Here is a 27921-nt window from a genome sequence, read left to right as displayed (position 1 = left end):
GCCATGGGGAAGAAGGGGAAGCGGGAGAAGAAGGGGAAGGGGGCCGAGAAGACGGCTGCGAAGATGGAGAGGAAGGTGTCCCGCAGAGCCAAGAAGGAGGAGGTGAGGGGCGGGAGCGGGGGGCCACGGTAGCCCCGGCCTGCGAGGCCTGGGCCTGCTCCGGGGCGTTGCGGCGCTCCCTTGGGCCCTTTGTGGGGCTCGGGGCGTTTTGCGAAAGGGGGCCTGAAGGGAAAACCGGCGGTGGAGGAGGAGGCACGGGGCGGCCGGAGGAGTGGGTTGGAGGCAGGGGTATTTCAAGTTGAATCCAAAGGAGTTTATAGTTCGTCCAAATGCAAGCAGCTATAATTTGGTTAAGTGGCTTAGGGGCCTGCAGGTCATCAGCTGGGTGGGTACAAGATGTGCAGGCGGAGGGGTTTTGAGGTCAGTGCACATTTCGGGAAACTTTTAGGGTTAGCGTTAGGGTAGTCCTGGTGAACAAGCGGTGCTTGTGCACACGCCTCCGAGTCAGTACATGGCTAAGGGCTGTGGAGCCATCAGCACCTGTGTGCGAGGGCACTCGGGAAAGGGGAAGAGAGGATAAGGGGTGAAATGAAAACCGGTGCCAGGAAGACTTTTGCTATATCGCTGACAAGCTGGGTGCAGCGTGTGACAGAAGATGTAAAAGGAGGACAAGAAAATGCCGTTTAAGGGGCCTTCCTGCCTTCCATCTCCCCCATCCTTTTCTTCTGGTCTTAAAAGCATATGAAAATGTTTGTTCCCCTCACTCCTGGAGTGGCTGCTTGTATTTAGGCCTCAAAACAGCTACCTTTCTCTGGTTGAAGAGTGGTGTTACCAGCATAATGCAAAACTTAAGACAGGGAAGGTGCCAGTGTACACGTATACTGGTTGCAGGGAGAGCTGATGCCATGCTGCAGAGGCAAAATCCCCAGATTTTGGAAATAACTGCTTTGACCACACCTTCAGAAAGGTTAACTGAAGGGAGGTGGTGAGTAATGGGGGTTGTAGGAGAGACCGTGGATCAGAAACTCCCCCTAGCTGCAGTCCTGCTTCTGCCCTTGCAACTCGGTGTATCTGCAGTTTTGGAGGTAGATTTTATTTTTAATTGACAGAAGTTGAAAGGGAATAAAAATACGTGCAGGTTTCTCTCCAGCTAAAGTATGAGCTGGAAATAGAAAAGAGTTTCCAGTTCCATTTAGGCATTTTTCCATTGCAGACAAAGAGGAGGACTAGCTGGATTGTAGTGTATAGTTGCTCGTCACTTTGTTAGGGCTTAAATGATTTACATTTACTTGCTGATTTGTGCAGTGTTTCTGCTGCAGGAATAGCAGGTGTGCACTAAATGCACTTTTGTGTACCATCCTTTTAGGACTCCTCTGAGCAACTTGTTAGTTTTTTAGGGGAGACCAATCTTTAACGCATATGTGGAAGCACTCAGCATCCATTTCTTGTAGTTGAATGAAGGAAACCTCGGCTGACAATTTTTCTTAAAGAAAGGGAAATTGTGAGGTTGAGTGCTGGTTTCATGTGGTGTGCAGGTGGCTCTGTTCATGTCAAGGAACTCATGTCTGGCTTTTTATTTTCAGGAGGATCTTGAAGCCCTGATAGCAGAATTCCAGAGTTTAGATGCTAAAAAGACCCAAGTAATTGAGACATCCTGCCCACCCCCCTCACCCAGGTAAGACCTTGTATGAGGCTTTGGCTATCACTTATACAGTGGTTGATGGTGCTTTTAATGAAATTTATTTGTGTAAAGTTATTTCCCGAGAGTGGAAGGCATAATATCTGGCATAGCTGATATCTGGAGTTATAAAATACCTGGTATATTGACTCCCTGGTTAAAAAAGGGACCAAAAGCTTTTTTTTGGCCTTAAAATCCACTTGTTAATCATCCCACCAGCACAAAGGAGGCAAAGCAGGATTAGATTACAGGACTTTGAGGAAAAATAAAAGTTAAGAGAAAGTTTTGCGTTTGGACTAGAAAGCTGAAAGGATTTAAGAGGCAAAAGGATGTGTCATGAGATACAAGACACTTTATCAAGTGTAGCTTGGAGTCCCTAGGTTCTGTATTTCTGTTTCCTGCGGCTTGTTAAATAAGTGCCTTTCTCTGTGATATCTGTTTTCCTCTCTGTGTAGTGGGACAGGTCAGTACACTACTGTTAATCTCACAGGTGTGTTACAGTGGTCAGTTCCTCCTTGGGAGTGGTAGGGATCTGTCTCTGCATGGTGCAAAACACTTTGGTGGTATGTAGATGAGCAATGACCAGTGGTGACTGCAGAATAATGACGCAGATAAGTTGATATGAGACAGCCCAGTTCTACCCATAGTTATGTGCCCCCATAAAACTAATTTTTGTTCTTGACACACCAGCATTAAAATTCAAGAGCTCACGTCAAAAGGCGTGTTAAATGACAGTGTAACGTGTGCTCCTAAAATAGGAGAAGATTTCAGACAGTGTCAAATTAATCTTGCTGGAAGTTTTTAAGAAGTTAATTTCTTTGAGAAGGTTTTAGCCCTGGGCTGAATATCGCAGCCTAGTAATTTGGTAGATGATGGAGAGACTTTTGTGGCTAGAGGGCAGATGTGCTAGTGCTAGCTGAGTTAAAGGCTGCAAGCTTCTGAGTTTTACAAGACTCTTACACATCTACTGTTTTGGCCATCCCTCTTTCTTTTGCAGGCTGAACGGCTCCCTCTGTGCTCACCCTGAGAAAGACGAATTGATCCTTTTTGGAGGTGAATATTTCAATGGCCAAAAAGTAATGTATACTTCCATTTTTTTCTTCTTTATTCTACCCTCTCCCTGCCTTTTACTGTAATTTGCATGAGTCTCATTTGAAGTGAAATTCAAGGCAGCAGTCATAAAATATGTATTTGTCCCTGAATGAGAGCAAAATAGCCTTTTAATTCTGCCGTGATATGTCTCATGCCTGAACAGTTGGCAGGAAGGAGACATGCTAGAACCCATTAAGGAGTCGAAGTGATTGTCTCAGCATCAATATTTCAGGGCTTCATAATTTCTCCAGACTTAATTGTAGCCATAGCTGCCCCTCATTTTTGATAACTATTGAAGAATCTCTATCTTCCACCTTTCTAAACAAGATACTTCTGCAGTTTTGCTGCTGGCAAGGCATTGCCTGTCTTGGAGACGTGTACAGTAGCAAATATTTGCAAGTGGGCACTCTTGTTACTGAATTTCTGCAAGTTGCAAGTGTTTATTGTGCTCCTGGAGACAAACTGGTCCTTATGACCCTAAGAGGTTGTGCATACTGTAGCTTGAAAACTGAAGCCTGCCAATCATATTTGGCCACCTTAGGATCACCCAATGCAATGTGCTAAACTGTTTCTGCTTGCTTCACTGCCTTAAGCTGTTCCTGCCTCTGGAGTTGAGCAGCAGTTTGGGCAACTTTAACCTGCACATCTGTGTTAAGCTCCAACTTCTTAAGTCCTCATGTCTCGAGTTATCACAAGCTTAACCAAGGGTTTGGGAAAGGACAGTCCCGTCCACTCTGAAAAAGTTGCTGACTCCCAGTCTAGTGGAGGAGGTTGTTGTCCTCCTTCCCTGCCTGATGAGGCAGGTGAGCTGTGGCGTTGCAAAGCTGGTGCTGTGCTCTTTCTCCCCTCACAGATAACCCTCAGGGGTACCTGTGCTTGGACAGACTGACCCTGTCCAATGGAGAGCTGTGGTGATGTGTATTTTCTCTTCCTCTCTAACAGACGTACCTGTATAACGAAGTGTATGTTTACAACATCCGGAAGAACAGCTGGTCTAAAGTAGAGATCCCCAACCCACCACCAAGGCGATGTGCTCACCAGGTAAAGTACTGGGTGCCAGAGCAGCAGTTGGAATTGTTCTAATGCTGCGCTAAAGATGGATGGGAGTTGACTTTTTTTTCCCCTCCCCCCTAAGGGTTTCTGGCTTCTTTTCATTCTCCTTGTAATGGGCTACCAATGGTGTCACTTCACCTCTTCTGCTGAGGGGGCCTGTCCAAGCCTGTCCAAGGTGCTTGTGCTCTCTGATCACTGGGTGGCCTCTGGAAATGTTAAGTGTGGAATGAAGGTTTGGGGTTGTATCTGTTGGGTCAGCAGGACTGAAGCAGGACTCATGGGGTGACTTTTTTGAAGATGAACTCTCTTAGCTGCATTATATAGGGACCAGCTCAACCATTCATAATCCCAGGATGGCACTGAATTTTCACAATGTTGGTCAGGCTATAACTTTGAATTTGACCAAAGTGCTATGAATGGCAGAGTTGCTATGCATGGTTATTTCCTTAATGCCCACAGGCCTACATCTGTGGGCATTACAGATACTGCCACTCCAGCAATGTGAAAGACCCGTTACTGTAGGGTATCCCTGCTAGCATGGAGCAGTTGGGCTTTGCCAGGTGTCCCAATTGTACAACACGATGGATTGCTAGCACTGACTCTGTGTGTCCTGCCTTTGGGTTGTGATTTCCCCCCCCCCTCACCTTGGCAGACGGGCTTTTTTTCTTTTGTCTGCAAAGGCAATAGACAAAGTTGTCTAATTTTTTTCTGGGATACCATGTCACTCCCCTAGAATTCACCTCTCGGGTGCCTGTGTCATTAAGGTCACTGGCTGGTTGTGATGATGAAGGATTTGGGTTTGTTTACTTTATGTGGACACCTGCACATTAGAAACTGGACCAAAGACTTGTATTTTTTGCAGGTCTTTGGCCCCCGCCAGCTGTCTGATAGATTATCTTACCTGTCGCAGCAAGTGGCTGGGTGACTGGTACATTTCAAAAGCTGCCATACAGGATGTGAATGTTATTTTCCTGCCCATGGCCAAAGCTCTTTAGAGCTTCCTGGTAAGATCCAACACCCTGGTTAGGTTCATACGCCCTTGTTATGATATGCCTAAATGCCAGTCTTTCTCCGAGCTATGTGTCCTTTCTTGAATTGAAAGATTCTGACTTGATTTTTGGGCTACCTTGTGGTGCTTAAAATAGAACTTGATTTCAGAGGCCAAATTCCACAAGGAAACCATAAATTCCTAAACTCGTTTCCCTAGGTAAAAATTGCTTTTGGTTGCTTTGTGGGTGTGGAATTGAGAGGCCCTTGTTTGGGTGTTGGTAGCCAGCAGGTGGCTGTCTAGCAGCTGAAGCTGAACTGAGCAGGCAGGCTGTGCATCGGGGAGCTGCAACTGGATCACAACAAGAATAAAATGAGAAACCTATCTGAGGAGTCCTGCTTCAACAATAAGTTTTCTGTCTGATAATTAATTATAGTCCCACAGGAGACAGTTCAGCCTCATTAGTTGACTGGTTTTTTGTCTTTCTTGTGATTTTTATTTTTAATGCATATTCTGCATTAGCTCAAAGGCAAACAGAAGCGTGTCCATGGGCTTGCATGTGCATGTTTTCAGTCTTCTTTGTCATCTCTGGTCTCTGACACACGATCCTCTGTTTGAGTTACACTGGCTTCATTGCATCAGTTCAACAGAGCGGAGGTGAGAATAGCTATGGATGGGTGTTGTCAGTTGTTTAAGGAAAAGGTTTGGCTGTGTAATGAATTTTGAGCCAGCTCTTCGAAAGGTCATGCACAAATATGAGCAGACTGTTGCTTCCCCTTAAGCTTTTAAGCACTAGATACCCATGAAAATCAGGCATGAACCCCCTGTGTTTAGGTAACTTCACATCCCCACAAATCCTGCTTGCAAACACACTTCATATTTTCTCATGTGTTTAATCGTTGCATGTATAGGCTGGTTTATGTCAGGGCATGGTCATGTGTCTGATGCTAAAAATCTTCTTTGCTATTTACTGGGAAAGATAGGCGGGTAATGAAGCCCTTCTGAAGAAAGAGGTCATTATCCCAATGCTGTTCTGTGATGGGTACCCTGGGAAAAACACGTGTGGAAGAATTTGTTTATAGCGTAAACAACCCAAGAGGTCCCAGTCAAGGAAGAAATTTGCACAGTCACATAGTTTACTTTTTTGGGATTCCTTTCTTCTTCCTTAGTCTTTACGCAGATAATTTTAATAAAGTAAAGTCTTGCTCTTCTCTCCCTGCTTTTAACTGTCAACTTGCATCGCAGCAGTGTTTTGGTGCTGTTCTGTGCAAAAAAAAACCCAAACAAAAAACCCGTTTGATACTATCCTCTCTGCTACTTGCCATAATCAAAGTAGTAACAGTCTCCTCTTGTCCAAATGCTGTGCATTTCCTTCTGTGTTTGGGGTTTTTTTGTTTGGTGTGCCTAAAGGATGAGTGAAAATTTGCTAAGCCTTAGCTGTGGAGAGGTTTCCTTTTGGTGATCAGAGGGATTTGAACAATTGTTATTAAATTAAATCCCGAGATGCTTCCCAGGGAACTTTGGATTTGTAGAACTGGAACTCAAGATGCTGGGAGGTAGGAAGAGCCCAGCTCCTTGGCCGACTTCCCTTTGCTATAGGGAAGGTGTGCTAAACAATGAGTAACTTGCACTTAAAATTCCCCTTCCTTCAGCCCCAGAGAGCTGCTGTTGCCAAGCAAGGCAGCAGCAGCTGCTGCCATTTGTCTGCTTTCTGGTATTTGGAGGCAGCTGCACATTTGACTGTTAAAGTTCTCCTGTCTCTGGTTTGTGAACTCTTGTCTGATCCAGCTCTTCCTTCTTCTCCTGGCAGGCAGCAGTGGTGCCCACAGCTGGCGGGCAGCTGTGGGTATTTGGCGGGGAGTTTGCATCTCCCAACGGGGAACAGTTCTATCATTACAAGGATCTCTGGGTCCTGCATTTGGCTACCAAGACTTGGGAGCAGATCAAGTAAGTGACGTGTTCTGAAGGCAATGATGTTGACCTCATGAATTTTTGAGCATGGGTGTGCTTGGATGTTACTTAACTGAAGGAAAGAGTATCATGAACAGCACTCGGTCCTCCCAACCGTGGTGGGTGTAGATGTCCGACTTCAAAACAGTACTTGTCGCTCCACCTGCCTGGGCTCCTCCTGGCTGGGCTGTACAAGACTAGTAGAAGGATCTCACCCAATTTCACCATTGCTTGAGAAGACAGCTTGTATCTGTCCACAGAGCCAACTTCACTCCTGATAACTGGCATTAGCTGCCTCAAGATTCCTTGGGATAAACAAGCCAATAATTCAGACCTATCAAGGTAAATAGGTGCCAAACGTCCTGGTAGTTTTTGACAGGATTTAAGGTGTCTAAATATCTTCTGTGGATCTGGCCTAAAGTCCTCTGCTAATGTTGCCTTAACCTTTGGCTTCTCGGTTTTGTTGCTCATGTTTATATTGGCATGAGAGAAGAAGAGGTCTGGTGGGTCATCCAGTAGACTGAGAGGCAGGCGATGTGGCTTTGTTTCTGACTTTGACATAGACTTTCTCTTGGACTTTGGGATTATCTTGACTTTGGGATTAGTCAGATTTGGGTGGGCTGGAACTCCCATGCAGCTGACCCTTGAGGTGGCCCTGGGGAAAGCAGCAGCTTTTGAACACTTGCTCCTCTGCTGTTCGACCTGTTGAGCTCCTGGTTAGGAGCTCCATCTCCTTCCTTCACGTGGGAAGCCCTAAATCTGCCTAGGTTGATCACTTTTCACCCCGCTTACAGAGTGCGGGTGCCTGTTGTCTATGTCTTTCTCTTGTGCAGTAATTGAGAGGGTGGTTTAGGACTGAGCTGTGCAGAGATGGATACCCTGGCTCTGCCTTGGCACATGCCTGAGGCCACACAGTGAGTCATTGTGCCTGTCTGCCTTTTCCCCCCTCACTGCAAAATTGGAGCATTGATACTGCCTGACACGGGGGAAATTGGGAGGTTTAATTTTACTAATGTTAATGTAGCACTGAAGACTCTGGCGTGGAAGGTGCAGGGGTGTATATAGAGCCAAAGTGCAGAAATCCCAAGGAGTTCGAAACAGGCTGGGTTAGAAGGATGCTTCACAGCACAGGATCCCAGCAGCCGACTGCTCTGTGAGAATCCGTGGATCGTCCTTTTGAGTAGCTCTGGGAGGTTGAGGGAAAACTGTTCGATTCGTAAGCGGCTGGTTCCTGTCCATTAGTGTGGTTCCTGGCTCCAGACCGGGCAGTGTTAATCTAATAACAGCTGTAATTTGTCATGTTATAGGAAGCCAGGTTTACTCTGGTGAGCCGTGCTTGACTTTGAGAAGTGGGGGTGAGAGAAACCCTCCAAAATGATGGAGGGCTCTTTAAGAGGTGCAAGGATTAAAAAGACCTGTCACCGTGCAGGCTGATCTGCCTATTGTTGTTAGGCAGAAGCTGACGTAAAGACTGTGACTGTACCCCTCCCAGCTCCCCCAAAATAACTTCTGAATCCCTTGCTCAATCTCAGCCAAATAAAGGGGATGAACTCAAATGTGTTACGTCCCTACTGGTTTCATGTAAGCAGGCGGGGGGGAGGAAGTGATGCTCGCCATAGAGTCCCTGCTGAGAGAAAGGGCTGACATTTCAACCAAACTCTTGGTTGAAAAAATCCTCACCAGACAGCAGTGTTAATACCCAGCTGCAAGGAGAGCGAGGGCGGGAGATTGGTTTTTGTGAGCCATCGGAGAATCCAGATGAGGCTTCGTTAGCTCCACCACTGATGGCGCAAATTGTTCTCTCGTGGGTTTGCAGATGCGTTGCTGTAGAGCTGATTTAGGTTTTTCCACTCCCAAAACAAATGCTGCAGTACCTGACCTGCCTGGGAAGAGGAAATGAGGTGGTTATGAGGCTCTAGTCATCCTGCATCTTATCCCATGTGGGAGAGCAGCCTCAGGGATGCTGAGTGTAACTCATACTGCAAAAGCACCTGTTCCTTCCCTGGAGCTGAGCATGAAGTTTGCGTGTGCTGCGAGTTGCAGGATGCCCCAACCAGTCCCAGACCCCAAGTGGAGTAAAACCATGGCAAGAGGTTTTGTTGTGATGAGTTGTTACAGTTAGTGAGGAGGGAGCCAGTTTGGCAAGGTGACGTCCTCGTCCCACCTAGGGAACAAGTTCTAGGTGCCACGCTCTTCAAGCTATCCAGAGCTACCCTCCGTCCCCAGGTGTTGGTTGTCACATGTCACCTTGGCTGCCATGCCACAGTGGGAGGATGCATTTGGAGACATTGATACTTCATTGTTTCTTAGTAGATGAAAGGATAGACATTTTCCAAGTGAGCATCATAAATTATATGGGTGAGAGTGCCCTGAAGAGATGATCTTTTCGCTCTTCCTGCCCCATGCAGGATCTACTCCATTTGAGCTTCCGGGTGTGTTTGGGTGGACGTCTGTCTGTCAGCCTTGCTGGAATTTTGAAAATGCCTGTGCCCTGGTCCCAGTGCTCGAATAAAAACCAAAGTGCATCTCCTCCCCATCCTTGGGCAGAGCTCCAAGAGCTGCATTAATGAGGCATCTGGCAGAGGAGGCTGGGAGGGGATGTCTTTGTTTTAATGCTAACCTGACTGAGTGTGAAAATCAAGTTTCTGCTGCCTCTTTGCTTTTCCATATGGCATCTTGATTACAGTCTGCTTGGAAAGGGGAAGAGGAAAGGGCAGAGATGATTGTTGAGTTGTACGAGGAATTTTTTTTCCTACTTCTTTTAAAACTATGATCATAACACGTGCTGCATTTCAATTCCTTCAGCATTTTGCTTTTCTTGCCGGGGAACCCCATTGCTGCTGTTGTTTTTCCACATAGGTTTCTCATGTCTGTCTGAAGTCAAGCACTTGCTTATTTTGGATTGCCATTAACCAGGAGGCATGACTGGTGACAGTGGGGGTCAGCTTGGGGGCTAGTGGTATTGGGAGAGTGAACATGTTTGGGAAGACTAAATGTAGGGGGCAGATCGTGTAGGTTTGTTGGGTTGTGGTGGGGCACCAGCCCTGGTACAACAAGCCTTCACATAGCAGGCCAAGCAATAATTCCATGTGTCCAATGTGGTAGCAGTGTTACCTGAATAACTGCCTGATGATAGACATTTGGGGTATAGACTAGTATTGAGTAAACTCAGTTGGTTTGGAAGATGTCATTTCAGTGCAGATAATAAAGTAACATAATTATTCATTAAGAAATATCTGGACAAGAGAGACAAAGTTTCTGTTTCTGTTCCACGTGGGAAGAATCACAGGTGCCCTGTTTCAGGTGGGTTTGAATATACTGGTTTGTGTGGATTGAAGAGCTAAGATGACCCTCCTGTGACCTGAACTTGCAGTTCTAGGAAATCTAGTTATTCCAGCCCCACAGCTTAGATTTCAGACTGTGATGTTGTCTGAGAGACAGGGGAGCATCATGCTTTGGGGTTGTGCTTGGAACTGGCAAATCCCTCCTCTGTGTATTTCTTTGTCTTGCTTTTGAGACTGTATAGCTCCCTTCCCTTTAATACTGGAAAGTTAATGATACTTCCCATAACAGTTTTGTGGGATGTGGTGCTATAAATATTTCAGGGTAGCATTTCACAAGCGTATGTTTAATGCTGTTTACAGAGAGAACTGGAGCAGTCACTGCAGTGCAGGATGCTTTTCAGCATAGGTTTGTTTCTGATTGACGGCTCTTCTTGCTCACACGCTGTCACCGGAAAGATCAGGTCCTGCAACACAAGGTAGAAAGGTGCATTGGTGCTTAAAGAAAAGAAGGGTATTTCGGTGTACCATTGAGTAGACTTCCTCTGTCAGCCCAGAAGTGAGCCTTGTGACCTTGTTCTTTGGTAGATCAGGATCCAAACGTGCAGCTGTTGATCACTTTGCAAGGGATTTGGCAATTGCAAATTCACTTGTGTACTTCCTAACTGAGTATACAAACACATGGGTACACTATCTGTGTGTGCCATTGAACAGAACACTTGTTTGCATTCACACGTGTAAGATGTAAAACTGAACGCTGAAGTCCTGGGCTTCAGCTGCCTTGAGTACTGGTGGATAAAAGTGCTTTGTCCTGAAGTGCCCCTTTGATGGGATGTTCTGTGCATCATCACTTTTATTATTATGGTAAGGTTCCGAGATTCATCTGAGCATCTGCTGGATGAAGGAGTGAATGAAAAGGTAACTCACTTAGGCAGTTTGTAGCCACTGTGACATGTAAGTCTTTAATTCTTGAATCTAGGGGCTGAATTCAGGTCTGTTATATTACTGTAACTCCACAAGCAAAAGCAAATTCCTTATGGAGCAGTTCTGATCAGACTCATGCTGTACACGTGTAGAGACAGTCCTTATCCAGACTTATCTTTTAATCTATTTTTAAAAAAAGTCTGGAGAATTTACAGCTCCCTCCCACATGTCTGCTTTCTGGTGTCAACCCCATGAAGTAGAGTATTAATCATAAAGTCTATGAAACCATTTCCAAAATGCTTGTTTTGGACCATGAGAAATGATACAGGTAAAAGGAGACAGTTTGCATTTGGGAAACAAGTCTTCGAGCTTGCAGCAAGTGCCTTCTGGAGTGGCAGCATGGTTATATGTTACTGCCAGTCCTGCTTGGCTATGCCATTTGGTTTTTCCAGTGTTGTGTTTGGAGACTGGGGACAAAGGACCTTGGCTGTTTGAATAGCTCTACGTGAAAATACTTTCTGAGAGCACTTGTTGCAAGTTTAGGAGGGCATGTCCTTACATCAAAGGCTATACACTTTCCTTTATAGTTGATTCCTGCAACGTGTAACGCTGAGGCCAAGGAAGCTGAGATGATACAATACTGTGCAGGATGAGGCTTCCTGGAACTGTGTTTCAGCATATGTTCTTGTAGCTTGTATATGTAGTCTAAAGAAAGGGGAGAACAGCTTTGTGATTGAGAACAAGTGGTGCTGGTGCCAGTGAGACTTCTCTGAATTTGGATCAGGCCCCAGACTGGATGTTTTTGTTTGTGACTTTGAGTTAATTGTACACTTGAAGGAACTTGTTTATTAAAACACAGACATCAATGAATAGACTTTTTATTGTTCAGAATTGATTTTTGCCTTGGAGGAAACCTGTTGGAGAAGCAAGGCAGAAAATACTCTCTGAGAACAGGATTCTATTGCTAATGTTGATTTTTAATTCCTTCTTTTCTTTAAAAGGTGCCATCCTCTGGAATAATAACATGAGAGCTTTGTTACAGAAGAGAAAATAATGATTTCAGATCTTGATAAAATTAATACTAGAGGTGCTGTTCTGCAGGGTGGTACTTAAAAATCCAGTAAATGCCTAGAAAACCCTACTCTCTGTTAGAATACAAAGTCCAAGCAATCAATATTAATTCAATCTTACCCAAATGCTGCTGTTCTGCTTGGAGTTTTTCATTATGACTGGTGTGAGATTGTCATTTTTGATGGTGAATAAGGGCCCTCATTTTCTCTCTCCACAGAAATCTATCACCGCTCTTTACAGCTACCTGCTGCCAGTTAAAGCATAGCAGTAGGGTTGTGGGCTTAGGTATTGCTGTTGTTTTCAACGGTGAGCAGGTTTCTTATTTACTTAGGCCCTGATTCTACAACTGCTTAACATGTGTTAGCACTGCCTATTTGAGAAGTCTTGCTGAGTTCAGTGGTGCTAACTGTGTGCACTTTGGGAGACTCCTCAGCGAGAGTGAAAATGTGATAGATTAATCCATGGGGGCAGAGAACACAGAAAGCAAAGCCCTGTTTTCTCTGCAGTTTGGCCTGAAGTTGCCTTTGTTTTGAGAGTTCTTGAAATTTTTTTTGTTCTCTCTCGTAAGCTTCTCAGTCTGTTGGTGAACATGAAGGAAGGTGCATCTTCATTGCCTCTCAGGAATGTCGTTGCCAGCTGCCTGGCTTCGCGCGTAGCTTTTGGAAATGACAGATGGAATGTTGTTGCTTGTTCCTGGAAATGGAAGTGGCACATTTAACTGAAAGGTCAGGAAGGCTTGAAAGAGCAAACGGGGATGCGTAGCTGCTTTTTAATGTGTAAGATAATAATGATGACTTGTTTTGCTGCAATGCCTTTGTTCTTGAGGAAATCTAAGTAATTTACAAAGTCTTCTCACTAGTTTGATGTTATATCCTAACTGCAGGTGCATGAGCGAAGATGCTGTGGGTATGTGATTTTCTAAGACATTGAAGGAGAGTGGATGTCAGAGCCAGTCTCTGGCTCTTACTTGGTACTTGGAGAAAAAATCTCTGGAGTGCCTTTCTTGCAATTGTGGGAGTTAACTGCTATTCATTAAGCTCTCCTGAAGAATTAGCTCCTGAGTCATATCAGAAGAGACTTCAAGACTTTGGTTTCTGTTAGAGACTAGATGGCTTATCACTAGGAATAAAATTGTTTCTGCAAAATGCCTGTGTTGCAAATACCAAGAGTTACAGGAAGAGCACACATACTGTTCTGCACAAAAGCATACATATGCATTAAGACAACAAAGTTCCCCGTGGTTTCCCATTCCAGGAGAACAGAAGCTGAACTCAACCAGCCCAGCTGCCAATGACTTAAATAAAAATGGACTGGCACACTAACAGGAAAGGGGATTTTGCTGATAAGTGGAATTTCTGTGCATTTCAGGGCATCAGGAGGTCCCTCTGGACGAAGTGGGCATCGAATGGTTGCTTGCAAAAGACAGCTGTTCGTCTTTGGAGGTTTCCATGAGAGTGCAAGGTGGGTTACTGCAGGATGGCTGGTGGTTTTGAATCCTCTGTAAAAAAGACAACAGAATTTCACCAGTAATAGAAAGCTGGGCTTTAATGGAAGGATTATCCTCAGCAGTACTGTTACTGAACTAGACTTTTATGTTAGAAAGACAAGTGATCTTTGTTTAAAGTCTTCAAGTGTTTGAGAAACCATTGTACCACTTAGCTAATCACTGAAGTAGCTACTCATCCTTGTAGCTAATGCTCAATACATCACTTTTGGCCTCTGAATCTTGTCAAAGAGCCTTGTCTTCCTAGAAACGTCTTCTCCAGTAGGCTCTCACATACAATGTGAGGTCACAGCTACGCTGTCATGGGGACTGTGAAGAGAGCTGAGCTACATATTGTTTCAGAGACAGTAAGCAGCATAATCGCAGTCCCTGGGAGCACAGTGCAAGTTGCAAAGCCCACCCTAGATTTGGCTGCGTCCTTGGGAGTTTAACCTGTGCAGAGCATTTTCCACTAGCAGTATGTGAGCTGGCTAGTACAAAGAGAACAGGGCATATGTATATTTTTCCCCACCCCCCTAGACAGACATAGCTGTAATCTGTTTTGATCTTTTGTGTTCTGCTTTAAGTTACCTTGGACCATGTTATCTGGAAAGAGTTGATGAAACCTCTATTGTAGTAAGGAATGACATAGGTAAAAAAGAACCGAGACAGGTCTTGCTTAAAGGAGCTTTGCCAAATGCAAATTGTTGCACTGAAATAGTAACCTTCACCTGAAGAAATCTGTACATTGCTACGGAAGGAGAGAAGCTATAAATGCAAGGAATTGAATAAGGTGTTGTACCTCTTCAGAGGTTCCTGGTGCTGTTCCTGAATTGTTGTTTTATCCTGTTCTAAATGGTGACCATTACAAAAACCTGTGGTGTACCAATTTGCTCTCCCTAGAGATTACATCTATTACAATGATGTGTATGCCTTCAACCTGGACTCCTTCACCTGGAGCAAGCTGGCTCCATCAGGGATTGGGCCTGCTCCAAGATCTGGGTGTCAAATGGCTACTACTCCTGAGGGCAGCATAATCATCTATGGAGGCTACTCCAAACAGGTAGGAGAGACTTTGTGGTAAGCCAGTGCAGTATTTCTGGATGCTAAACAGAATAGCTGATGGAAAAACTAAGGGGCTAAAGTGAAAACTAAAATACGATAAACTCAAGTTGCCACCTAAGTGGGGCTGATGTGATGGTTTTGACCTATGTTGGCTGTGGAGTCCTGTGTTTTGACTGCTGGGAGAGGGCAGTGGCCTTAGAGCTTGGGAGAGCAAAATTGAGATCTCTATTCTGATACTTCCCTCTGCTCAGTTTCACAAGCCTTGTCTCCAGTGCAAGATTTGGCGATCTCATCACATAACTGCCTGCTGCTCTGACTGACGATGTTTCCGCATGGCAGGCAGCTGCCAGATGTCCAAAAACCACTGGTAACGAGAGTGTGTGTTAGCCTGTGGTTATGCCAGCTTGGAGTGAATGTGCAGTTGTGCCCTTGGATTGTTCGTACACAGGATGGTTCAGGCTGCTCTGAATCAGTACTATTACCAAAAGAGGCATCTTGTCTTCTAGTTGTGCCTTTCTTCACGCGCTTGTGTGCTGATCAAGGAGCTTATCTTGGTTAAAATAAATTTTGTATTTTCCCTGCTAATCTAATCCAATATAAGGAGATGATATCACGGAGGTAGGAATAAATGACTAGGAGAAATGGCAGTTTTGGTGGTTACTGCCAACTTAAAGCATTCTCAGGTAGTACTCGTCTGTATTCCAGCACTTGCAGGTTAAAAGCAACAGTTGCCAGGAGACTTACGTTTTCTTGCATCAGTGAAAGAGTTAAGGGAGCAGCACTAGTTAGCAGACTCAGTAAGCCAAAGAAGAGTTTTGGTGAGCACCAGGCTTCCTCCACTCTGCTTCCTTCTCTGTTAATCATGGTAGTTTATACTGGATAGCCCTTTAGACCATATGTCCTCATTGACCAAGTATCCCTGTCTCCATGCTGGGCGGGAGGAAGTAAATATTTCATTGAGCAAAAGGCTCCTGCAAAAAGCTTTTAATATTGCGAATGCAGACGGAAGACCCGGATCCTGCTGCTACTGTCTCAGTGGAAAGGCTTCGCTTCCAGCAGTGCGTCGCTGGGGGAGGAGGACATGTTGTTCTTCTGTTGTGAATAAATGAACAAAGAAGAAAAGCAGGGAAAGGGGAGAGAAGATAGTCTGTCTATATATTTAGAAGCATTTGTGCCTCCTCACGGCCTGCGCTTAGGGCTCTATCTCATCAGATGTGCATTTGATTAAATAGCAGTAACAATACAGAGGCATTTTCTACCCGAAAGTGCTTTGTCCTCTTCCTTTCTCTGTCCTGTTTCCTCACTCTTGAGAGTGGGAAGGAAGCATGAACCTGCATGCTATGCTAGATGTGGATCTCTCGTGGCTACTGAAAGCAGCTGGGTTTCAAGTGCACGCTGAACCCCATGGAAATATAAAAGTTGATGCATGTTTGCATTTGGTTCTATTCCACTTTACGAGGGTGGGCTCTGTCGCACTGCTCTGGGTTGTTTTGAGCTAATAAAAATGAAGTAGAAGGGATGGGGGAATGCAAAGGTGCCCTCAGCTTTTATGCCATACACTGAGCAAGGATAAGAGCTGGGTGGAGTTCCTCTCCAGCTTGGAGAACACCATTTAGATGGAAACAACCCCTGCTGTTATGAATCTACTTCCTTTGTAATATAGAGAGCTAAGTGTGCTTCTCTCTTATGTGCCATTCCTAACAGAGACTTTGCTTGCGTGTTCTATAGCACAAGTGAACTTTCAGGCAGGGGTGGTGCAGCCGAGCTACAAACTGACCAAAGCACTGGACAGAATTTTCTCTGCAGCTTTCTTGAGATGCAGAGGCAACAAACCTTTAGCATGGTCCTGAAAATTTAACTCAGCCAGATTTAGCTCCTCTAGGAGAAACACAGCTTCGTTAATGTGTGGCTATTTAATTCTCGTTGTATCTTTGCTTATAGCTGATTGTGGAGCTGAGTCTGGGTTTACTTCAAAGTGAAGAAGGTGTGTTTGGCTTGTGTACTCCCTCCAGAGTCATTGGCTGGGGTACTCTTGGGAGAAATAAGAGGTAGAAGGTGGAGGGAACAATACTTAATTGGAGCTGGGCAGGTGCAGGAGAAGCCCTGTTCCTTGTCTCCAATTAGAGAGGCAGATGCTATGTTCAGGACTGCTATGAAGACATTTTTGGGCATATGAAGACATTTTTTGCATATGAAACGAGGCAGGTGTCCAAGCCAAGTGCCATTCACCAAGTCATATAGAGACTTCTCATAAGAGGCAGGACTAAGTTGCACACGTCCTGTAAAAAAGGTGCAGATTTGTGTGGAGGCCTCCTGAGGCTGGAGCTGCTACCAAGCATGCACGCTGTGTGAATTGGTTTGGAGGGAAGAGGAGTGGAAATCATAATAGCTTCTCTGTTTTAGTATCGGCATGATACGGCTGTCACATTGCTGGGGGAGAGTTGTGATGTGGCAAGGCTGCTTTCCTGCCATGGGCAATTCTGATGCATGGTATCCTGTGGTTCCCTTAGCCCTTGTAAATCTGCTTTGAGGTACTGTACCTAAATAGCCGTGCGGTGTGGTATAATGCATGTAGCCTAGGGCAAAAAGAGATATAAGCCCAGGAGATTCATGGTTATGGGTGGGATTGTAGGCGCCTTTGTACCCAGCTGGCTGTTGGGGCTCTCTAAAGAGTGAGAAACACTATCTGCTTGCGGCCAGGGATGTTTCCCTGATTGATCAATCTGCCCACCCTCAGTCTGGTCAGCAGGCGTTGTCAGCTGGGAAGGCAGAAGCAGAGAGACTTGGTCCCTGCCTTGATTTGCTGGACTTGCATACAGAACTGAGCGTGGAGGGTCAGTTTTCAGTAATGTCTGTCAGTCCAGGCTGTGTTGCTGGATTCACTTGATGTGACCTGAATAAGATAGTCTTTTTCACAGCTGGGGAAACAGGGGCAGAAAAGCTTAAGTGACTTGTCTAAGGCACTCCAGTACTTGTGGACAGAGCCATGACGAGAACCTTGGTACCCAGACATGCCTTTGCCTATGCCAGCCATTATATTTTGCTTTTCAAGTGATGAACAACCAGGATGCGAATGGTGAAAAAAGAGCTTTACAGCCCTGCGTTAGTGTGACTAACTTGAGATGTTGGTGCACAAATTGACAAGAGCGTGCCAGATATTTTAAAATGCACAATTCTTAGCACAGTGGTGTCCCTGTGTTCATCTGTTTTGTCTTCAGCCTAGAAATGATAAAGGCAACTACTGTGGTCCCTTACAGAAGGGGATATTGTGGACATTGTCAGCTCTGCCTAAAATGTACCTCAAAATCCCACAAGGAGCTCAGACTTGCTCTGCTGCTGATCTTAAAGATGTCCTCACCTGTTTCTCATGCTGAGGATGGGGCTTGCTGCAGCAAGCTGCATTTTTGGCCGTATAAAGCAATGAGACCTCTCTATTGCTAGGCAACGTGAGCGCGCTGTGCCTGACTGGCACGGGAAATGCAGCCGGGAGGTGTCTGAGGCTAACGCAGCTCTACCTTGCAGGTGCAAGCAGCCTACAAGCCATGGGAGGGCTGGCGTTACATGTGTGCAAGGCTTTTGGATGCCAAAGACGACTAGCGTGTGGGTTTTTTTAGTGGCAAGCTTTGCAAAGCTGAATTGGATTCTGCTGGGAGATTGCTTGTGGCAGAGCTGAAGTGTTTGCCTGAATTGCAAGGTCTGGTGGGACTGGTTCCCTCTGTAGTTCTGCCTGCTAAAGGCTTCTGCTAATTGGATGTATTTTGCCAGTGTTGATCTCTTTTATCAGACATGTTGAGCACCTTATACACGGGGAACCCTGATTCCCCTTCTTCTCAAGAACAGCTCTCATTGCCTCAGTTTCCTTGCTCTTTGAAGGGGGATAAACAGGCGTATTGCTGTCCATCAGTGGAGCTGGGTTTTTTTTAGCTAATACCTGAAAAGCTCTTGTAACTTGCTAATGTACCTGTATGTGCAAACAATAGGCTGTGGCTATCCAAACCAGTTTTGTGCTTGAAAGCAAACACCTGGAACTTCAAGGCAAGAAGGACAGCGGGGGGAACAGGAGCCTCTTGTGATTGACGCAGTGATTTGCTCAGGGCAAGCGGGTGTCCTGGGCGCGAGGGAATTGATCTCTCCAGTAGCGCTGTATTGCTTGCTGGTGAAGTGTCCGCGTTTGAGCCAGTGTGAGTTGGGGAAAACAGGCATCTCTTTGACAACAAATAACTAACTCCCACTCCACCTCATTGGGGTTTTCTCAGCCCGAGAAGCTTTGTCATGTTGCATACGCAGTGTGTTTACTACAGGGAGCCGTGTGGTTTTCAGGAGAAAAATAATGCAGTTATTCTACGCAGCTTGTACAATAGTGAAGCCAACTGCTGTCTCAGTGGTTGTTATTTCCCCTCCGTTCGTGCAGACAGTGCACATCTTACTGTGCTCCTGCACCCTTCAGCCTGTGTGTCCCCTGCACATACGAATGTGTACTCTGTCTAGCATTTAAGGACAAACTGCAGCCTACCTGCGGCTGGGGAGGAAATAACCTCCATTTCTGTTATCGTTAACAGACAGGCACTTCGCAGGCACTGGGGTGCACATCAGTGCTATAAGGTGTGAAGGCTCCTGCCTCTCTCTCTCCCTCCCTTTCCTCTGCCCATCCGTCCCTGACAGCTGTTTGCTCAGGTGAGGCTTGGCAGGGTGTTTAAGGTGAGGGACAGACTAAAAAGGCTGCTGTATCTCAGCTGTCCGCAGCCTGCAGCTTTTTGGTGACTTCTGCTGCTCTAGACCTGTGTGACAGAGACAGTGAAGTGTGACGTTGCCAGATCATGGCAGTTGCTCGGCACGGTGACTCACAGCCCTTTGAACTTGAGAGCTACTGCTGTAGATGCCACAATACATGCACCGCCAGGCTATGAGTTGGTGTACTTGATACTTAACAGCACCTTTCCTAGAAGGCGCTTCTTTCCCTTCCTGCCCTTTCAGCTCTCTCTCAAGGGTCTGTTCAAAGTGGGCAGCTCCCAGCCCCTCCAACCACGCCTCTAACACCAGAGCTCCTCTAGCTATGCCTCAGAACCACTCATCAATGCAAAAACTTGTCTTGCTTGTTTTCCATGTGCTGGAGAACTGGCAGTGGCTGAAGTAGTCAGCACTGTATAACCTCTTATTCAGAAAATAAGACTGTCACTGATGCCTGTTCCTACAGGCTTCCTGTCCCTGTGTGCCTGATGTTCTGTTACTCAAGGACAGTATGTGGAATAGTGCAGTTCTTGACTTCATTGAAGTGGTTGCACAGAAGAGGATCTCTCCAGTGTAGACATCCTGTCTTGAAGAGTGTGGGTCTTTCACTTCGCTAATGGGCGTGCTTAGGTGCATGTGGAGAGCAAGAAGACATGCAAGTCACAGCCCCAAACTAACAGATTTCACAATACAGCCCTACAGGCAGACTCATAAGTTAACTGAAGCTTCCTTTCTGCTGCAATGTGAGCAGAGTTCTCCTGTTTCCTCCGGCACTTCATTATCGGCCTTCCCTGGGGCTTCTCAGCATCATCCAAGTTACAGCGTTGTTGTGCAATGCCTCAAACACATTTTCCTCTCTTCTGCCTTTCTAAGAATTGAATACCATTCCTACGAATTGGATACCGGGCCATGCAGTAACAACACGGCATACCCTGCGATAACAAAACCTGTCAAGTGCAAGGCACAGGATTGGGTACAGATGCGCAGCAAGAACAGGACAGCACCGTGCTGTTGTGCTCTCAGGTGCACCCAAGCCCTGCTCATCTTCCTGACGACTGGATCCAACCCTCCCAGCTTCTGCTGGGATCCACTGCCTGCATCCTGGAAGCAGTTACACAGCATACCAATGCCATCGCCCCCAGGAGGAAGGGAATTACAAGGAATAGGAGCTCTGCATGAAGGATGAGTGGATAACGACATTATTAAAAGACCTCCTACAGTGGTGTTGCATAGTGCTGCTTTCAAATGCTGCACGTTGCTATGAGCACTGGAGTTCAGGGGCTTACGGTGAAAGGAGCAAGGGAAAATTGCATTTAAAACGATGCATTTAATTGCCTCAACTGAGGCTTGATCCTGCTCTTGCTGATGTCTTGCTGTTGCCTTTATTAGGGGTGGAAGTGGGGCTTCTGTTCTGTTTCTGTGTAGGAGAAAAAAACCTGTTGCTCAAGGCTCTGTGGGGTCCTGAATGCTAAAAATGACAGCTGCAGTCGGGCTGTGGTGCAGAGAGTGAACTGTCACCTCTGCTCCTCTTGTAGTGGGATGGAGATGGGGGATGGCAGGGACTGAAAGTCTGCGTGCTAGGCACAGATCTGTATTTAAACTTGGGCCGTGCAAATGATACAGCACAGGCGCTCTGAGCTTTTGCTCAACATTCAAGGGCAGAATCCCAGAGGGCCTTGCAAGCCCTGTGAAAAGTTGTCGTCTGCCACTTTGGTGGAGTGGGTATCTGCTCTCTTTTACAGCTGGAGAAGCAGAGGCTTGGATGTTAAATTAGTCCCTGGAGAGCACCTGATACTGTCTGTGGCCAAGTAAAAGGCAGGACCTTGGGTCTCCTGTTTTCTTGGTGCTGCCCGTCTTCCTTTCTTTCACAAAACAATTGGTTTTAATCCCTTGTGACAATTTATTTCTCTTCTCTGGGTGCCAAAATTCCTGCCCTTAAACTGCATTCCATAGTCTTCATGTGGCCACGAGTCCCAGGATCTGTGTTGCAGCCTGGAGAGCCCTGCCTGTTTGTCACAGGCAGAAGCTGGTCGTGGCTCATCACAGGGAGTAGCCCTGGTTTGAACACTATGGTTGTGAGCTGCCTGATGCTCCAGAGCCACAGTGTGGCTACCTGTGTGGCTTTTCCTTGCCCAGTCATAGTGTTTGCATTTTCAGCACGGGAATGTACAGATGCAGGCTTATTGTATGTACAATATTGAATGTACAGATTAGGCTTATCTGTGGGGTGGTGAGTTCAGAATGGCACATACTGCCGTTCTGGCATGAGTGGCTTTCTAGGTCTTGAAAAGTTGGACCTCCTGTGTTTTGGGCCACTGAAACTGTTTCACTGAGCATCCCTGTCTTTCCCTTCTCTGCAGAGAATTAAGAAAGATGTTGACAAAGGCACCCTGCATACAGATATGTTCCTGCTGAAGACTGAAGCTGCAGGCAAGGAGGAAGGTAAGCTACTGCTGCAGCTAGGAGGGCTGTGCTGGAAGTGATGCTGCAGGACTGTGAATACAAATCCTCTCTTCTTTTGAATAACAGACCAAAAAATCCCAAGCCTAGAACAAAATTTCCCTTGAAAAGCACTATACCCCAGTGTTTGCTTTGGGGCTGAACACAGCAGATGAGTTGATTTAAATATTTCTTCTTCCCAGGAGTAGCTAAGTGCATTTGTATACTGTGGCTCTAGTTTAAAAAGAAAGGGGCTAGGGTGAAGGAAACGGCAGTTTCAGGGGGATATTGGAGGAATTATGTCCTCTTTTTTTTGTTTATGTGTGCTGGCAAAGGAAGACGGGCCATCACACATGCAGGCAGAATTAACTCACTGCTGCGCTCTGCAAAGGGAAATGGGTGCTAGTTGCTGCAGCAGATTGTACGCTGCACAGCGGTTCTGTCCCCTTCTTGCAGTCCATGTTACAGCCTGAAAAGATGAGGCTGTGTCTGCTTTGCTGAGCAAAGCTTGCTGGTTAGCAGAAGGCTGTAAGGAGTCGTGGTTCTCAGCTCCAGGTGACTTGATTTCAGAGCTCATGTAAATGGTAGCTCCGATGCACTGAAACACTGGGGATTGGAGCTTGCTGAGAAACTTCTGTGAGGTACTGGCAGAGCTCTGGAGGAAGGTTGGGGTGTACTTTTTGTCGGAGAATCACTTCTAGCTCACAGCATCGTCTGTGTTGACACCTCCCAGTTGGTCCTGGAATGGTCTGGGATGGAGTGGAGGTTCTCCAGGCTCCTTGCATAGCTATGTGAGAAGCTCTGGCCTGCACAGGCAGCTTCAGGAAAAATTACAAGAAAAGGTATTTTAGGGATTTTTTGGTTTATGTGTGGGAGGGAATTAAAACAAGATTTTGCAATTCCTGTTCTCTGGGACATTTTGATCACTGCTTTTCTGTTTCATAACTGAAAGTCTTTGGGATTTCAGAATTCTCCACACTGGAAATTCCTGTTTTGTCAAACTCTGTTTGGTAGTGGTGGCTCACTTATAGACTCTTAAGAGGGAAGATTGGTGTGTGATCTCATGAGATTACCTAGTGCAGGGATATTATCAAGAGTGGTTGGTTGTTTGGTTGTTTTATCTGTGAATGTCCCCAGAAATAGGAATTCCATCAGTTTTCTTAGGAGGGAATGTATTTTGTCCTTGGCTTAGGGAATGGGACAATCTTCTTTGAGCTGAATGTCTAAAATGTTAAAATTGTGACTGATTTCTTTAAACCTGACCATCTTAAAGTGGGATTTGGGGAGGAGGTTGGTCACATATATTGTCTGGATTCCAGACCCTGCTTGCATTATGTCCTATTTATAGTTTATCTTGTCGAAATTGTGGTTCCTTTGGAAACACAGTGCCTAGCCAGTGCATATGCTTCTCCCAGCCTGCATTTTAGGGATTTGCTCTAAATCCAAAGTAGAAAGGATTGGAGCAAAAGCGGAGGGTTTAGAGCACACGCCTTCTCCCACTGCTGAGCCCTTTTTTGAAGTGTGGTTGGGTCTCCTTACAATGAACTGTACTTATTCTTGGGGTTACAGCAGTGGTGCAAGTTGGCAGCTAAGGTACTGTAGGAGAAGGGACCTGTGGAGAGAACTGGTGTAGGGTGGGCTCCATGGGATAACCGAGGTACCTTTCCTTGGTACTCAAAGGTTATAATCAATCCTGGTTTGAACTCCACCATACACACCTTTCAAGAGGCTCCTTGCCCCAGAGGGCACACCCTGAAGATAGCTCTCTGCATTTGCTTTTATTGAAGACACAACAGTTCTCTAAGTGTAGAAGGGATGTGCGGATTAGCTGTGTGATTGAGGTGGAAATGTAAGTGGTTCTGATTAACGCTGTTGTTGAAGGCGCACTGTGCAGTTCTGGGAATGTCCAAAATGGGTCGTTGAGTTACCTGCTGGAGTACTGAAGGGCCTTGGAAGATAGGAAAATGACCAGGATTCTCTTTTCCTGATGCTCATATTTGCTTTTATCCATTGCCAGACAAGTGGGCATGGAGTCGGCTCAACCCGTCCGGAGTTAAACCCACTCCCAGGTCCGGCTTCTCTGTGGCGATTGGTCCCAATAACCGCTCCCTTCTGTTTGGAGGTGTGCATGATGAAGAAGAGGAAGAGAGCATTGAAGGGGACTTCTTCAATGATATTTATTTCTATGACATCGGGAAAAACCGCTGGTTTCCTGGACAGCTAAAGGTTTTGTTTTAAAAATAACACAAATATAATCGGTTCATTCTCCTTGATCATCTGACACATGTCCTTTGGGCCTTTTATTTGCCTTGTACAGCTTTCTTGCAGCGTGGAGCAAGCCTCTATTGCTAATAACTCAGGGTGCTCCAGAAGCTGAGCCACCAGGTGTGGCTGCTGCTTTGATCTGTGACCCACTGATTGTGAACAGGGGGAGAGGCTGTAGAAATGAAGCTGGGGATGTGCAACTCTAGCAGGTTTTTGCTACCAGACCAACTGAATTCTCTAACTTTATGTTACCCCTCTCCTTCCCTGCCACATAGCTCCCTGTGCTCTCCATGCCCTGCTTCCACAATGTGATGCAGACTGTCACCCTTCTGGGGACAGATGAAGCCTATGAGCCCTGATGGTTGGGCACAAAGCGAGAGTGGGTCAGAAGGCAATCCCCCTCCTCCAGGAGTCAGGCTGCATGTGCCCTGTTGTTGTGTAATGCAAAGTGAAACAAAGCAGCATGAAAACAGTTACGGTGTTTTACAGGAGGCCAGCTCCAGGTCAGAAGAGTAAGTCTGACATGAGATAGTTCAGTAAAAGCCACTGTGAAAAGATCTTGTGTTGTGTTGGGATCAAAAACCGCCCTCTTTTCCCCAGTGTTGGTGAGCTACTTGAAGAGATGAAATATTAACCTTGGCTCATAAGAACTTCAGAAATGTGGCCCTCAGCTCAGGTCTTTGATTTTGTTTGAACTACTCTTAAGGGGGAAGCGAGGTGCAAATGACTTGGTTGAACTTCCTTTTTCCATCCCCACTGTTTCTGGCTTTGTTCTCAAAAAGGAGAAGTCAATCACATAGTAACAGGCAAACATGCACTCAGGTGTTTGCTTCTGCCTGCCTAGCTGACTGTTTTCCAGCCCTTTCAGACAGTACTTTGAAGACCTGGAGTGCTTCCTGGTAATGCACTGTAATTTAGTACCCAGCAATTGTTTTGATTTCCCAAAATGGTGGGTTATTTTCTCTTGCTTCTGTCACAGACTAGTGGACTGTATGTGTGTTTGCGTGCACCTGCAGGATAGAGAGCAAAAGAGCTGTTTCCTGTCTCTTCAGCACATGCTGCCATTAATAGAGGGAGCAACTTCAAGCTATGGGTTCTCCAGGAGTTTCATTGCTCCTTGTTTTATGGCTGGTAGAAGTTCATGCTGCGTGGGAGGTTGCACCTATCACTTGAGACTTACAATTCTAGTGAAAAATAATTGAATTCTCCCCGCTCCCTCCCAGCAGCATCCACAGTATTTGTATTAACTGCTGTACATGCTATTACGTGCACACAATTCACACACAGTCTCCTCCTGTTCCTTGTTCTTTTTAACAGGGACCAAAATCGGAGAAGAGGAAGCGAAGACGTGGCAGACAAGCTGACGCAGAGGGTGCCGGAGATGAGGAGATGGAGAAGCAACCTCCACAGGGCCCAGTGGAGATAGTCAAAGAGGTGGTGGCAGAAGATGGGACTGTCATGACAATCAAGCAGGTGATCTCTGGACCTGCAGAAGAGAAGGAGAGGTCTGAATCGGAGGAGGAGGAGGAAGATGGAGCCTTGGGCCAGCAAGTGGAGCCATGCCCACGTTCGAATGCCATGTTGGCGGTGAAGCATGGCGTTCTCTATGTGTATGGGGGAATGTTTGAGGTGGGTGATCGCCAGTTCACCCTCAGTGACCTCTACAGCATCGACCTACATAAGATGGAAGAATGGAAGGTGCTAGTGGAGATGGATCCAAGTAAGCTCTGATGGTGGAATCTCTCTCTCTGCCTTTAGCGTAGCAACCCCCAGGATATGGTTTCCGGCAGTGCTGTATTTTAGGGGAAAAAAACCACAACTGTCAAGCTTCCTCGAGGGCTGATGATGAGCCTTTGAGTAGTGGTTTTTTTTTTCCTGGACAGGAAAAAGCTAGGGAGTATGTGATATGTAGTGTCTTAGGGTCACTGTCGCTGCAGAAACCTGTCTGGTCCAGAGCTTTGCGATCACTGTAGAGAGTGAGCTCTGGTCTGTCTGCTTTGAAAACCAAGACATGTGAACGGAGCATCTTTGTTCATTGGTGGCAAGTTCTGGCCTGGGAGGTCCTGCTGTGCCATGCTTGTCCATTTGGCAGAGGACAAGGATGTACGCTCTTGCCTGTCCTCCCCTTCTCAGGGCAGTGAGGGTCTTGGCTACTGCCAAGCATGTGGGCATTAGCTAGGGTTCTCTCTTCATACCTTAAATGTGTAGTATGTTTGCTGCATACTCTGAATATTCTGCTGGGCTGTTCCCAAGCTGGGAAGGCTATAGCTCGGGGAATGTGGCAAGCGTGGAAGTCAGTTCCCTGAATTCCTGGCTACATGGTCATTACATGAGTATGTTCGATGATGTTGCAGAAAGCATTACCTGAGAGACCTCAGTGAAGATGGATTTGATGGATTTTCTACTCTTTATTGAAAGAAACTGTGGGTCTATCTTAGAGCAACATATCTGTTATGGTAGTGACCAAGTGATTCAGCCCAGGTCATGTGCTGGGCACTGCAGAGAGATGTAAAAAGAGGGTGTCCCTGCCCTGGAAGCTTGCAGTCTGCGTGTGTGTGATGGGCAAAGGCAGAAAGGAAGGAGTCTTGCTCGTAATTGTGGAGCTGTGAAGTGCTAAAGAGGATGTCAGCATCAGCACTAACCAGCTTTTTTTTCACAGCTGTTCTGTGCTGTTCACTTCTTCCTGACTATTCCATCTCTTCCCACTGCTCCCCATCAGAGCCAGGCCCTGTACAGTGAGTGGGTGGATCTGCGAGGGCAATGAATACAGCAGGGCTTTTAAGGAGCACATCTGTCTGACCTTGCCCTGGCATCCTCCATGGCAGTTCTGGGTGTAGCAGTGGGAAACAGCTTGTTATTTATTTCTTCTATTTTCTTTCTCATCAAAGAAGCACAAGAATGGCTGGAGGAGTCGGAGTCAGATGAAGAGGATGATGATACAGAAGGTGCAGAGGGAGGGGAAGAGGAAGAGGAGAGCTCTGAAGAGGAAAGTGAAGATGAGGGAGGTAATGATTAAGATGAATGTTGTCTTTGTACCAATATAAAGCGGGTTTTAGTACAATACCTGCTGGTTCCGCTGCCAGCCTGGAAGGCCTCACTGGCATGCAGGTGAGTTTTCCAGCAAAAGCAAAGTTTTCATAGCACACTGCTCTCAGAGTAGAGGAGAAATTTCCTTGGCTACTGATAGGTTTTTAGGCTATTGCATTTAAACACATTAGCTGAAGAGTAGTCTTGGCTGGGTTGACACATGGAAGAGCAGATTGCCTTCATTAGCTGTTTGTGACCTCTCTTTCTGTCTTTCTCCCATTGCGTTACTAGGAGAGGACCAACACCCATCTGTTCAGCCTGATGAGAAGCATGCAGACTATCTGTCCAGGACGGAGCAGTATTGGATTAAACTAGCCCGCAGCAACATGGGCCCGGATGCCAAGGAGAAGAAGGTGGTAAAAGTGGCACATGCCATGGCAAAGACTTTCTACGAAGATTCGGTCTAGATGTTGGTGGGTCTCTTCCATGAGTGAAGAAACATGCTGGGGAGCAGTGGTTAGCCTCACTGAACTCAGCCTGATGTGCCAGGCAGTCAGCGTGTCCGGAAGGCGTCCTGGCACTCCAGCTTTTGCCTACTCTTATGAGTGCCTCTGGGCTGACCAGTCTCAATATGCCTACTTGATTAATGCTCTGGGTGTGCTGTTATTCCCCTGGAGATTGTGGGGAGGGTCTTGAGGAACAGGATTGCTGTCCAAGCACTTGTTCCGCTGAGGCTGCTGTATACAATACTGTCATATTTTTGTTCAAAAGTTGTTTTGAGTCTGTCAAGACAAACTGCACATCACAATGGTTCACTGGTCCCAAATCCCCTACCCTGACTGGGGCCAGAACGCATCTCCAAAGGTTTCTACAATAA

The 27921-nt window shown here is 46.2% G+C and overlaps 1 protein-coding gene across 1 annotated transcript; it reads left to right on the top strand.

Annotated features, from left to right (window-relative positions):
- On the top strand, positions 1–27921 carry KLHDC4 (kelch domain containing 4). The gene is made up of 12 exons (XM_059824675.1): positions 1–102; positions 1584–1675; positions 2676–2754; positions 3713–3811; positions 6622–6758; positions 13406–13498; positions 14424–14583; positions 21674–21755; positions 23770–23978; positions 25335–25737; positions 26906–27022; positions 27336–27921. Exons 1-12 carry the CDS (start codon positions 4–6, stop codon positions 27509–27511), a joined length of 1746 nt encoding a protein of 581 aa, XP_059680658.1. The 5' UTR covers positions 1–3; the 3' UTR covers positions 27512–27921.

The sequence above is a fragment of the Gavia stellata genome, chromosome 15, assembly GCF_030936135.1.
Source record: "Gavia stellata isolate bGavSte3 chromosome 15, bGavSte3.hap2, whole genome shotgun sequence".
Classification (NCBI taxonomy): domain Eukaryota; kingdom Metazoa; phylum Chordata; class Aves; order Gaviiformes; family Gaviidae; genus Gavia; species Gavia stellata.
The sequence above is the reverse complement of the archived record's forward strand: the minus strand, read 5'-3'. Positions and strand labels throughout refer to the sequence as shown.